Here is a 14,163-nt window from a genome sequence, read left to right as displayed (position 1 = left end):
CTCTTGATTTTCTACTCCATTGCTGGGAAGCTCCAAAATAGAACCTCCACTGTCAACCACTGCTGATGTCATTGTTTACTCCCTGAGGAAGCTTCAAACGCTACCAGTCAATGTAATTAAAGGTTCATGGATGATTGTCAGTGTTATAGGTTTGCATTATCATATTTTAAAAGTCAATAGAGATGGAGTAGAGTTGATATCCAGAAATCCAGTCTTCTTAAGATGATTAACCAGAGAGCCTAAGAAGAAGAATTTGAAAAATTATTAAAAAAAAATACAAGGATATAAAGCAGCACAAACTATTTTGCAATAAAATTTTTTAACATTTTTATAAACTGAGAAAAAAAGAGCTAGGCTTATACAGCTCTGTGTCAAGAGGGCAGTTATGAGCATTTCTCTTAGAGCAGTCAAGTTCACAATCTGCAGTTCTTACCAAGCTATTGCACACTGGTGACCTTATGATGTTTATATTCTAAGAAATAAAATGTTACAACTTTCTCCCCTTATGAAGATGTACTATTATTCCTGAAATATTTTGGTAAGAATTTCTGAAATTAAAAAAAAAATTTATGCACTAAAAACATAAAATGTGCTGGACCAAGACAACTTCTAAAATTATTCACCTATTTAACAAATTAAAAGACGTACTGGTTTGTAAATATTTCAGTCTTCCTTGGTTCATTTGGTTTGTTTATGTATATGAATTTACGTTTATGTTGTTTATGTATGTATATAAATAACTAATTAGAATTATCTTTTGCTTACAGTAGCAGGCTCATTTTGTGTTCACATTTTGTATACTCTACAAGATCTGTAAAACAGATTAATTTGAGTTACTTATACTTTCAAATACAATAGTTTGAAAATAAAGTAGTGAAATGACTTGGAATGCCTTTAATATTACTTTCTCATTCTTTCTTCAATAACTTTTTTGGTATTGATTCAAAATGCAATATAGCAAATGGTTTCAAGTAAATATAATTCAAGTTTTTTTCCCCTAGTGGAGATGAAGGGCAATATGTACATCATCTTGATTTATGTATTAGATTATTTCTTAAAAAGTTACGTTTTATTTTATTTTTGTGTACATTAAATATTTCACAAAGAAATCACAGGGCTTTTTAATAGAATTTTTCACACAAAAATTTAAGAGTACAGAAAAACTAAGCATATTTAAAGAGAAAATAATTATTTCTAATTAATCATTCCATTAATAACATGTCCTATATTAAATATGAAAATAAAATAATAAAGAATTTCCATAAACTTCTATAACAAATAGAAAATTCCTGAAAAAAAGCAGAAATTTCACCTCACTACCTAAGACCTATTCAGTATTATTAGTCTTCTTCTTGATCTTATCAACAGAAAATAGGATAGGAAATATTTGTATCTTAGGAATAAAAACTAAGAAAAATCCTCAATCCCATCACACTGAATCTCACTATTATCACATAAGGTAACAATTATTTTCAATTTCTGTTTTCTAATCATACAGATAATAAAAGCAGAAATAAATTTTACTTACAATTTGAATGTTAAGTAGTCTAAGCATCCTTCACTAGTTTCACAATTTGGCAAGAGTTAGAATATAAAACAGCAGTTCCCTGGAACTACTAGTGGGGGGAAAAAAACAGTATTAATATAACTCTATTAAAAATATTTTACTCAAAATAGATGTGATTCAGACAATATGTACTTATACTACAACAAATCATCTCCAAGCCTGATGGCACATATTTTATAATGAACATAATAAATTACTTCTAAGCTACTGAAGAATCAAAAGTTTTTTATCAGACTTAAAGTTTTAAGTCATCACTAAATGACAATTATTGAACAACAACAGATTCCCACATACATAGCCTATACCCCACATTATGGGCTATATTTCAATCAGCCAATAGGAGGATTTTAACCCATGGCTGCAAGTATAACTTCAGAACTCCAGGAGTATTAAATCAAGTTTAAAAAGACTAATTTCAATTAAAAAAAAACCAACAATTAATTTAAACTTAAACAAATTTTTAAATTAAAAAAAAAGACTAACCCAGAAAACTACTATTGAACAACATTAATATATTATTGCATGTTAAACTTTCCTGCCATTCACTTTTTTGCTCACTCTTCAAAAGTTAGCATTCACACAAAATCCAAACACTCCAAGCCTCCTCAAATAGCCCTTCTGCTTTCTAAAGCTGATCTACTGACCGATGCACTGGATCTTAGGCCTTGTTCCATCAATTATTCCTTCTTTTTCCTTATTTTTCTCTTTCTTAACACTGGGTTCTTTTCCTCAACATCCAAATATTTATAAGACTCTCTCATTTTTTTTTTTTTTTTAATTTCTTGGCCATGCCACACAACATGTGGGATCCTAGTTCCCTGACCAGGAATCTAACCCACGCCCCTGTAGTAAAAGCATGGAGTCTTAACCACTGGACCGCCAGGACAGTCAAGACCCTTTCATTGTAAACATGACTCCTCCACGACCCTGCATAGCCCTCTAGTCCCTTCCTTTCTCAGATACAGTTCTACTTAAAAAAAAAAAAATCATTTAAATTGTGCCTCCACTTTCTGATTTCTCAGGTGTTCCTTCTACAGAAGTTTAGTATCCATCACCACCAAGTGAAATTTTATTAAATTCTGGTTATCAAATCCAAAGGATACATTTCTGTCTTCATAGGATTTAATGTCTCTGAAACATCTGACACTGTTGTTCATTCCCTCCTTGAAACTATCTTATCTTCTCCCTCTCCAGATACTCTTTTTCAATTTCCTGTTGCAGGCCCACCCCTAGTTTTCAAGGAGCTTTAAGAGTACAAATGAAAGCCCATATACCATATGCCTAAATATTTTAAAGCTATAAACCAAACTAACAAGCTAGTAAATTTTATTCTATCCCACTATCTTGACATATATACTTTTATAAAAACTTAAAAGGCTGAGTTCTGATTTGGCATTCTCAGACTCAACATCAACTGGGGGGAGGGGATAGGGAATGCGAAGACCATACTCCCCACTGCCCTGCAGCCTGCCTTTTGCTCATCCCATCTTCGGTTCCACTCCATACTACAAGGAGCCTCATATATATACATGTGGACATCCCAGCAACATGTCTAACCTCTGCCTACATGCCTGCAAACAGCTGCCACTTGGCCATCCCTTAGGCCAGGGATACATACATGTGGTACAGTCTAAGAGGAGAGAACCAGGGAAGAGACCTGTGAAGGACCACGTGGACAGGGAATTTGAGGATACAAATACTCTTAGCTTGATCTAGATACGGGTTCCAGATGGACTAGTCCCTCAAAATCTTCATCCTATCAGGAGCGGTATAGCTGGAAAAAGGCCAGATGAGGACCTCTAAAGCACAAGGCCCAGACTAGGGTTCCCGCCTGGATAACTCTAAGGAGAGAGTAACTCTCTAGTCAGTCCTGGCAGGTATTTCCAGGACGCCATCCCTCCCTAGTCCTCTTCAGATCTTCACACTCTCTCTAAACTATCCTAGACACTGCCCTGGCTTCACTCAAATCTCTCTTCCAGTCTAAACCATTTTATGGGTGCCAGTTTGTCTACTAGATATTTTCTTGCCTATACTTCCCTGCAAACTTAAACAGCAAGCATCGATTCCAGGATATCCCAAGGACTACGTTAATTAATTCAACCAATCAATAAATATTAATTGAGCGCCTTTTATGTACTAGTAGTTTTCAGTTAGAGTTACAGTGGTGAATAAAGCAAAAGTCCTGGGCTTCCCTGATAGCTGAGTGGTAAAGAATCCACCTGTCAATGCAGGAGACAAGGGTTCAATTCCTGATCCAGGAAGATCCCACAAGCCACAGAGCTAAGTCTGTGGGCCGCAACTACTGAAGCTGTGCCCTGGAGCCCTGGGAGTCGCAACTACTGAGTTCACATGCTGCAACTACTGCAGCCCCCTAGAGCCTGCACTTTGCAACAAGGGAGCCACCACAATGAGAGACCCACACACAACTAAGGGAGTAGCCCCCACTTGCTGCAACCAGAGAAAAGCCTGTGCAGCAATGAAGACCCAACACAATAAAAAATTAATATACTTTTTTTAAAGCACAAGTCTTTATTCTTAAGCATCTTAAATTCCAGTGTGGAGAGAAGAAAATAAGCAAAATATGTATTACACATGTGCAGATGGTGATAAAGGCTAAGGAGACAAATGAGCCAAAGGGAGAGAATATTCAGCAAGGAAGAGGGCTGCAATTTCAAACTGGGTGATCAAGGAAGATTTCACTGAAAAAGTGACACATGAGTGAAAACTCAGGAAGTAGGAATGAGCTGTGCCAATGACTGGCAGAAGTCAGGGCAGCTCCCCAGTGAAAGGAAAGGGAAAATTCAAGATCTTAAAGAGGGAATAAGCCTGAGTAGTTCAAATATCAACAAGAGAGCTGGAGTGAAGTGAGTAAAAGGAAGACAGAAGATGATGACAGAGAGGAAAGAGAAAGGGATGGTGGGAAAAGGGAAACCCTCTCTGAGGACTCCGACTTTCATCCAGGGAGAAGGAGGATTTTATGCAGAGAGACGCCCTGATTATTAAAAGGATCACTCACCAGATGCTGGACTGAGAGCAGGCAGGAGAACAAGGCGGAAGCAGACATCAGTGCAGAAGCCAATATCACAATCAGGTGGGAAGCGACAGTGGTGAGGGCCGAGTGGTAGTGAGTCAACAGCGAGCTTTCAGAAATTTTTGTAGATAAAAGAAGCAAAATTGGATAGCAAACTGGATATGGGGTGTGAATGCAAGAGAAGAGTCAAGAATGACTCCAGAGAAACCAATCAGAGCACTTGGATTAGCCATTAAGTGGGATGAATAAAAATGTGAGAGAAACCCAATATGTCCCAAACTAAATTTTTTCTCTGCTACCTCCCCCAAAGTATGACCTCTCCTACTGTGCTTAGCTCTGTAAACCACACCATCGCCTACACAAGTTACCTAATAAACAGAGGCTAAAGGCATCTGTGGCTTCTTTTTCCATCATCATTATCATCTTCTTTCACTCTTGACTCTTCTCTATAATCTCATAAGATCTGCCCTAGCTGAGGTTCTTATCATCTTTTTGAAGTTGTAAGAGCCTCAGAATTTGCCTCTTGGCCTCTAATCTCCCCTCCTTTCCAGTCCATCTAACTGCACCGGCAGGGTAAACCAAGACTGAATAATGTCAAGCCCCTCTCAAAATTCTTCAACAGTTCATCATCACCTACACGATGAAATTTCAATCTTTGCAAGCATACTGATTTAGTAAGAACAAGTAAGGGGTCTAAGTCTCTTTTTCAGAAGTTATGAAATGTTCATTCTGATATGCTCAGGGATGGAAGTCACAAACCTAATCCATGCTCCCTTGTCCAGCCTCCTCTTCCCTTTTTACCCCCTCCATTGTGGTTGTTTAATGCCACAGTTGTTTACAGCTCTCTATTCTTCTCTCTTGACATCCTTCCTCTGTTTGCCCATTTGGCCAATTCCTAGCTGTCTTAACAGGTCTCAGCTTGAAAGTACCTGCATCACCAAAGGGATCAATATTCTCTGTAATTCTCTCCCCCTAATCCACATTATATACCTTCCTCAGAAAAACATCAGGAAAAAAACAGTTTCCAGCAGATCATCCACTTACCACCTCCGATGAACCATATCAAGCCCAACACTTAACGCCCTTCTTCAGAGGGCTTCTCTACCATCTTAATATTATCTTCTTACTATTTTCTCAAAGCACCAAGTTTAAACACCTGTGTATCCAGGTTTTAAAAATTTGTGATTTATACCAACTAAACCAGGGGTTTCATACAGCAGATACACAGTAAAGATGTGGTGAATACAAGGATAAACAAACATGTCCCAATAAGACAAATATCTTCACTGTTCACTACACAGACCAAGCTCACTCCTGTCCCTATCCTTTTGCTGGTTCCCTTCTCTCACCAGGAATGCCCTCTTCTTTGGTTATTCAAATTCTACCTGTCCCCCAAGGACAACGTTTCCCCTATAATAAAATCACCTCTTTCTTCTCTCTACCATACCAGTTCTTTCAGTAACATTTATTAAGCACTTAACTATATACCAAATACAGCACTATGCCAGGAACACAAAAATAGAAAGCTAGGACTCACCCTTCAAACAGATTAGAATATGGTAAGGAGAAACACTTAAAGCAATTACATTAATGTAAATGCAAGGAAACTACAAAGTACAGTGGAAATATTTTAAAAAGGAACACCCAATCAGCCCTGGGGGGTGGGAAGATTCAAGAGAGAATTCATTAGAGAGTCACCATTTGGCTTGGAACTAGAAGAAGGGGTGGAAGTTGGCATAACAATAAGAGAAACATCTTTGAATAATGAATACTAACTGAACTCTCCAGATTAAAAAAACTCTGAGAAATGATAGCAAACTTAAGTATCACTCAGAAAAAATTCACCTCAGACTATAATTGAGTTGCTTAGAATACAGATCACATTCTCCCCCCAAAACAGTTTATGTGTATGATTTTATTTATATAAAGTACAACAACAATGAAAATTCAATCTATGATATTGGAAATAGGATACTATATCACAAAAGACTACTAAAAGAGAGAATTTTTTTATCAACAACCTCAGATATTAATCTGCCTGAAATGCAGGAGACCTGGGTTCGATCCCTATGTTGGGAAGATACCCTGGAGAAGGGAAAGGCTACCCACTCCAGTATTCTGGCCTGGAGAATTCCATGGACTGTATATAGTCAATGGGGTCGCAAAGAGTCGACACGAATGAGTGACTTACACTTTCACTTTTTCAGATATGCAGATGATACCACTCTAATGGCAGAAAGCAAAGAGAAACTAAAGAGCTTCTTGATGAGGGTGAAAGAGGAGAATGAAAAAGCTGGTTTAAAACTCAACATTCAAAAAACTAAGATCATGGCATCTGGTCCTATTACTTCATGGCAAATAGATGGGGAAAATATGGAAACAGTGACAGACTATTTTTCTTGGCTCCAAATCACTGCGGACAGTAACTGCTTTCATGAAACTAAAAGCTTAGTCCTTGGAAGAAAAGCTGGCATTATCTAGACAGTATATTAAAAAGGGTCCATATAGTCAAAGCTATGGTTTTTCCAGGAGTCATGTATGGATGTAAGAGTTGGACTATATAAAGAAGGCTAAGCATCAAAGAATTGATGCTTTCAAACTGTGGTGCTGATGAAGACTCTTGAAAGTCCCCTGGACAGCAAGGAGATCAAACCAGTCAATCCTAAAGGAAATCAACCCTGAATATTCACTGGAAGGACTGATACTGAAGCTGAAGCTCCAATAATTTGGCTACCAGATGCAAAAAGCTGACTCACTGGAAAAGACTCTGATGCTGGGAAAAACTGAAGGCAAGAGGGGGGTGACAGAGGATGAGATGGTTGAATGGTGAAGGACAGGGAAGCCCGGAATGCTGCAGTCCATGGGGTCGCAAAGAGTCGGACACAACTTAATGACTGAACAACAACAAAATAGAGAATTAAGGACCAAAAAAAAAGAGAGAAATATGAAAAACACACAATTCACAAAACCAGATATAAAAGCAGCCCTTAAACATAAGATGTTCAAATTCACTCACAGAAAAATGCAAATTTTTTAAAAATTGAAATACCATTTCTCTCATCTATCAGATTGGTAAAAATTAAAAAGTGTAACAATAATCTGTTGGTAAAACTGTACATTTATACACTGTAAATGTATGGGAATGCAAATTGGCACACTTTGGGAGGGAAATTTGGTAATATCTAACAAAACTACATATGTACTTACCTTTTGAAAAAGTTTTATTGAGATATAACTCACATATCATGGGCTTTCTGATGGCTCAGAGGGTAAAGAATCTGCCTGCAATGCATGAGACTCAGGTTCAATCCCTGGGTCAGGAAGATCTCCTGGAAAAGGGAATGGCTATCCACTCCAGTATTCTTGCCTGGAGAATTCTATGGACAGAGGAGCCTGGTGGGCTACAGTCCATGGGGTTGCAAAGAGTAAGACACGACTGAGTGACTAACACTAACACCTACATATCATACAGTTCACCAACTTACAGCATATAACTCAAAAGTTTATAGTACATTAATGAAGTGGTGCAATCATTACCACAATCTAATTTTAGAAAATCTTTAGCACTCCCTCTCAAAAAAAACCTCATGTCCATTAGCAGTCCCTCCCTATCCTTCCCCAACCCCTAGTCCTTGGCAAGACTAACCTACTTTTCTCTCTAGAGATTTGCTTTTTCTGGCCACTTCATATAAATAGGATTTTAAATATGTGAACTTTTGTGACTGACTTTTTCACTTACTATGCTTTCAGTATTCATCTATTTGTAACATGTATTATTATTTCAATTCTTTTATTGCTGAATAAGATTCCATTGCACAGATATATCACATTTTCTCTAGCCATTCATCAATTGGTATAAAATTGTTTCTACTTTTTAACTATTATAAAATAATGCTGCTATAAAAATTCATGTACAAGTTTTTGTGTAGACATGTTTTCTTTTCTCTTGGTATATACCCAGGAGTGGAACTGCTGGAACACATAGTAACTTTATGCTTAACATTTTGAGAAAATGCCAAATGACATCATTTCACATTCTCATCAGTACATATGACGGTTCTAATTTCTCCACATCCCAATCAACACATGTTGCAGGTAATCTGTTGTGTAGTAATAATTAATACATCATCTTGGTAGATACAATAAAGATCACTTGATAAAATTTTATAATTAAAAGAAAAAAGCTGCCAAGACGCAATGGCAAAATATTTAAAACTTTCCCCCAATACTGGGAACAGAACAAACATACCTACAATTGCCACTTCAAAACCATACTAGCAATCCTGACCAGAAGAGTTTGATAAGGAAAAATTAAAAGGCATAAGAAATGGAAAGGAGGAAATGAAGCTATCATTGTTTATAAATGATAAAACTCTCTACATACTGTAGAAAATCCAAAAGAACCTTTTGATATTAGAAGAGGGTTTGCAATTTGTGTGGATACAAATCAATATATAAAAATCAAGTGTCTTTTCTATATACCAGCAACAAACAGCAAGTGTTTTTAAAAAGGATATAATTTACAATAACTACAAAAATATAAGATACTTAAGACTTAGGAATTCACTGGCAGTTATGGAATTTCAGCAGTTAGGAATCAGCACTTTCACTGCCACATCCTGGGTTCAATCTCTGGTCCAGGAACTAAAATCCCACCAGCTGCAAAAGATATCTAAGACTCAACCTAACAAAGACCTCTATGGAGAAAATAAATAAATCTATTGAAAGAGATTAAAGAAGTCTTGGGAATTCCCTGGCAGTGTTGGACAGGTAAGCTCAATATCTTAAAGATATCAATGCTCAACAAATTCATCTAACAAATTCAAATATGTAAAAGTCTCTCCATCATGTCTGACTCTTTGCGACCCCATGGACTATACAGTCCATGGAATTCTCCAGGCCAGAATACTGGAGTGGGTAGCTGTTCCCTTCTCCAGTGGATGTTTCCAACCCAGAGGTCAAACCCAGGTCTCCTCCATTACAGGCAGGTTCTTTACCATCTGAGCCACCAGGAAAGCCCAAGAATCCTGGAGTGGGTAGTCTATTCCTTCCAGCGGATCTTCCAAACCCACAAATCGAACCAGGATCTCCTGCATTGCAGGCGGATTCTTTACCAGCTGAGCTACCAGGGAAGCCCAACAAATTCAATATATTTCCAGTCAAAATTCCCAAGAGGGTTTCACAAAAAACTTGCAAAGATAGTTAAGAGGGGGAACGTATACACAAGAGAAACTGGCAAAAGTGAACAAAGCCCCTGGAAAAGAACTATCCTACCTAGTCTAGTCTAGTAATCAGACAGTAAGTAGTGGTGTAGACATAACCAAATATAACAATGTAACAGAATACAGAGGTCAGAAAAACACACATGCATATTGGAAACAATGTACAAAGAGGCAGTGTTAAAATCAATGGGAAAAAAAAAAGACTATTAAATGATGCTGGGACAAGTGATTATCCATACAAGACAAAAATTAAATTACCACCTCTAACCACTCACAAAATAAATTACAGGTATACTAAAGACCTAAATACATAAATTTTTTCAAATTAGAAGGAAATAGAGAATATCTTCATGAATTCACAGTTAAGGAAAAATTACTAAATACATGGAAAGCAAGAAATAAAGAATTACTAAACGTGACTACACAAATTTTTTTTTTAATTCTTAACAGAATCCAAAAACAAAACTGAAAGACAAGAGACTAGGTAAAGTAATTCCCCTCCGTCCAAAAAGGGGGGAAGAGGAGAACTCCTACTAATAAGAAATATACACAACCAAAATCTATTAAAGACTTTTAAATATATTAAGGCACACACAGATAAATGTGATGTAAATTCTTGTCAAGGTTCTAATTCTCAGGCATTCCCTGGCAGTCCCGGTGGTTAGAATTTGGGATTCACTCAGTTCAGTTCAGTCGCTCAGTCGTGTCCGACTCTTTGCAACCCCATGAATCGCAGCACGCCAGGCCTCCCTGTCCATCACCAACTCCCGGAGTTCACTCAGACTCACGTCCATCAAGTCAGTGATGCCTTCCAGCCATCTATCTCATCCTCTGTCATCCCCTTCTCCTCCCGCCCCCAATCCCTCCCAGCATCAGAGTCTTTTCCAAAGAGTCAACTGTTCGCATCAGGTGGACAAAGTACTGGAGTTTCAGCTTTAGCATCATTCCTTCCAAAGAAATCCTAGGGCTGATCTCATTCAGAATGGACTGGTTGGATCTCCTTGCAGTCCAAGGGACTCTCAAGAGTCTTCTCCAACACCACAGTTCAAAAGCATTAATTCTTCGGCGCTCAGCCTTCTTCACAGTCCAACTCTCACATCCATACATGACCACAGGAAAAACCATAGCCTTGACTAGACGAACCTTAGTTGGCAAAGTAATGTCTCTGCTTTTGAATATGCTATCTAGTTTGGTCATAACTTTCCTTCCAAGGAGTAAGTGTCTTTTAATTTCATGGCTGCAGTCACCATCTGCAGTGATTTTGGAGCCCCAAAAAAGAAAGTCTGACACTGTTTCCACTGTTTCCCCACCTATTTCCCATGAAGTGATGGGACTGGATGCCATGATCTTCGTTTTCTGAATGTTGAGCTTTAAGCCAACTATTTCACTCTCCTCTTTCACTTTCATCAAGAGGCTTTTTAGTTCCTCTTCACTTTCTGTCCTAAGGGTGGTGTCATCTGCATATCTGAGATTATTGATATTTCTCCCGGCAATCTTGATTCCAGCTTGTGTTTCTTCCAGTCCAGCGTTTCTCATGATGTACTCTGCATATAAGTTAAATAAACAGGGTGACAATATACAGCCTTGACGTACTCCTTTTCCTATTTGGAACCAGTCTGTTGTTCCATGTCCAGTTCTAACTGTTGCTTCCTGACCTGCATACAGATTTCTCAAGAGGCAGATCAGGTGGTCTGGTATTCCCATCTCTTTCAGAATTTTCCACAGTTTATTGTGATCCACACAGTCAAAGGCTTTGGCATAGTCAAGAAAGCAGAAATAGATGTTTTTCTGGAACCCTCTTGCTTTTTCCACGATCCTGCGGATGTTGGCAATTTGATCTCTGGTTCCTCTGTCTTTTCTAAAACCAGCTTGCACATCAGGAAGTTCACGGTTCACATATTGCTGAAGCCTGGCTTGGAGAATTTTGAGCATTACTTTACTAACGTGTGAGATGAGTGCAATTGTGCGGTACTTTGAGCGTTCTTTGGCATTGCCTTTCTTTGGGATTGGAATGAAAACTGACCTTTGCCAGTCCTGTGGCCACTGCTGAGTTTTCCAAATTTGCTGGCATATTGAGTGCAGCACTGTCACAGCATCATCTTTCAGGATTTGAAATAGCTCAACTGGAATTCCATCACCTCCACTAGCTTTGTTCACTACTGGGGCTCAAATTCAATTTCTGGTCAGGGAACTAAGATCTCTCCTGCAAGGTTCGATCTCTGGGTTGGGAACATTCCTTGGAGAAGGGAACAGCTACCCACACCAGTGTGACCAAAAAGAAAAAAAAAAAGTTCTAGTTCTCATCTGAATGATGGACTCATGTGTGATCACAATAAACAACAATGACTGGGTAAATCATTCTGTGTCATGAATCACGGATGATTTATCTAATTGTGGACAAACTGATAAAGCACAAGCTGCAATCAAGATTTCAGGAGAAATATCAATAATCTCAGATATGCAGATGACACCACTGAAGAGCCTCTTGATGAAAGTGAAAGAGGAGAATGAAAAAGCTGGCTTAAAACTCAGCATTCAAAAAACTAAGATCATGGCATCTGGTCCCATTACTTCATGGCAAATAGATGGGGAAACAATGGAAACAGTGACAGACTTTATTTTCTTGGGCTCCAAAATCACTGCAGATGGTGACTGCAGCCGTGAAATTAAAAGACGCTTGCTCCTTGGAAGAAAAGCTATGACCAACCTAGACAGCTCATTAAAAAGCAGAGACGTTACTTTGCCAACAAAGGTCCATCTAAGCTGTGGTTTTTCCAGTAGTCATGTATGGATGTGAGAGCTGGACTATAAAGAAAGCTGAGCACCGAAGAATTGATGGTTTGGACCGCGGTGTTGGAGAAGACTCTTGAGAGTCCCTTGGACTGCAAGGAGATCAAAGCAGTTAATCATAAAGGAAATCAGTCCTGAATATTCATTAGAAGGACTGATGCTGAAGCTAAAGCTCCAACATTTGGAGGATGAGATGGTTGGATGCCATCACTGACTCAATGGACTTGAGTTTGAGTAAGTAAGTTCCAGGAGTTGGTGATGGACAGGGAGGCCTGGCGTGCTGCAGTCCACGGGGCTGCAAAGAGTCAGACAAGACTGAGCAAACGAACTGAATCTTGTACAACTGAGGTTGGTCAAAGGAGAGGTTTAAAACTGATTTTATTAGTTTCACATCTACAGTGTAGGAGGAGAAGGGAGTGAGAAAGGATAAGATGGTTGGATGGCATTAGTGACTCAATGGATATGAGTTTGAGCAAACTCCAGGAGATGGTGAAGGACAGGGAAGGCTGGCATGCTGCACTTCATGGGGCACAGAGTCAGACACGACTGAGTAACTGAATAATAATGACAACACCTAAAATGTGAAGTCCATTCACGTGAATTGATTCCTTTTAAATATATTGGGTGGAGAAGGCAATGGCACCCCACTCCAGTACTCTTGCCTGGAAAATCCCATGGATGGAGGAGCCTGGTGGGTTGCAGTCCATGGGGTCGCTAAGGGTCGGACATGACTGAGCGACTTCACTTTCACTTTTCCCTTTCATGCATTGGAGAGGGAAATGGCAACCCACTCCAGTGTTCTTGCCTGGAGAATCCCAGGGACGGGGGAGCCTGGTGGGCTGCCGTCTACGGGGCCGCACAGAGTCGGACACGACTGAAGCGACTTAGCAGCAGTAGCAGCAGCAGCAAATATATTGGGTAAACTAAATAACATTTATTAATACTAAACCATTGACAAACTTGTTTCCAATTTTCCAACAGGCTGTGTCACTTTTTCCTGATTTAGTTACTTCTTAATGCAATCCCTAATTTGTAACAAAGTTGTAGCAGCAGAGTGTCACAGATATCTTACTTGCTAGTGCAGCAACTATATCTAAACAGCCTAACAGGTCAGTAAGAGGAAGGGCAATTTCATTTAAAGAAAAGGTCCTATAGGAACAGAAAACAGATCAGTGGGAAGGAGTTGATCTTAAAGGGCACAAGGAACTTTTGGGGGTGATAGCACTGTTCACATCTTGACTGTGGTGGTGACTGCATAATGATACAAATTGAATTTGTCAAAATCATGGAAATATAAGGATAAATTTCACTACTTGTAATTAAATATCAGTAAACTAGACTTTAAAAGGAGAGGACAATGCTACAAATTTGAATTTAACCCATTAAAGAGACATTCTTATACAGTATTAACATTATCATCATAATAAGAAAAACTACAGCTTGATAATCTAAACTTATATACAGTTTAACTCACAACTAGTTCCCCCCAAAAAAACCCTTAACTGTTCTTAGCCATTTTATTGGTAAAATTAATCCTTTTAAATTTGGAACTC

The 14,163-nt window shown here is 38.5% G+C and overlaps 1 protein-coding gene across 8 annotated transcripts in view; it reads right to left on the bottom strand.

Moving 5' to 3' along the window:
- The window catches only part of ELF2 (E74 like ETS transcription factor 2), a 99,189-nt gene that overhangs the window by 71,574 nt on the left and 13,452 nt on the right, over positions 1-14,163 (bottom strand). For 5 of the 8 annotated variants that reach the window (XM_061384158.1, XM_061384163.1, XM_061384162.1 and 2 more), the window contains exons 2-3: positions 1,529-1,616; positions 1-239 (exon numbers count right to left, since the gene is read on the bottom strand). The exons of 1 other annotated variant lie outside the window; for it this stretch is intronic. In XM_061384158.1, coding sequence (XP_061240142.1) covers positions 1-72 — 72 coding nt within the window. In that variant the 5' untranslated portion in view covers positions 73-239; positions 1,529-1,616. Of the gene's footprint in view, positions 240-1,528; positions 1,617-7,805; positions 7,928-14,163 lie in introns of those variants that run through there. 2 more of the 8 variants (XM_061384159.1, XM_061384161.1) reach the window with 2 other exon arrangements.

The sequence above is a fragment of the Bos javanicus genome, chromosome 17 (assembly GCF_032452875.1).
Source record: "Bos javanicus breed banteng chromosome 17, ARS-OSU_banteng_1.0, whole genome shotgun sequence".
Lineage (NCBI taxonomy): Eukaryota > Metazoa > Chordata > Mammalia > Artiodactyla > Bovidae > Bos > Bos javanicus.
Note: the sequence above shows the minus strand (reverse complement) of the source record. Positions and strands in the feature narration are given on the sequence as shown.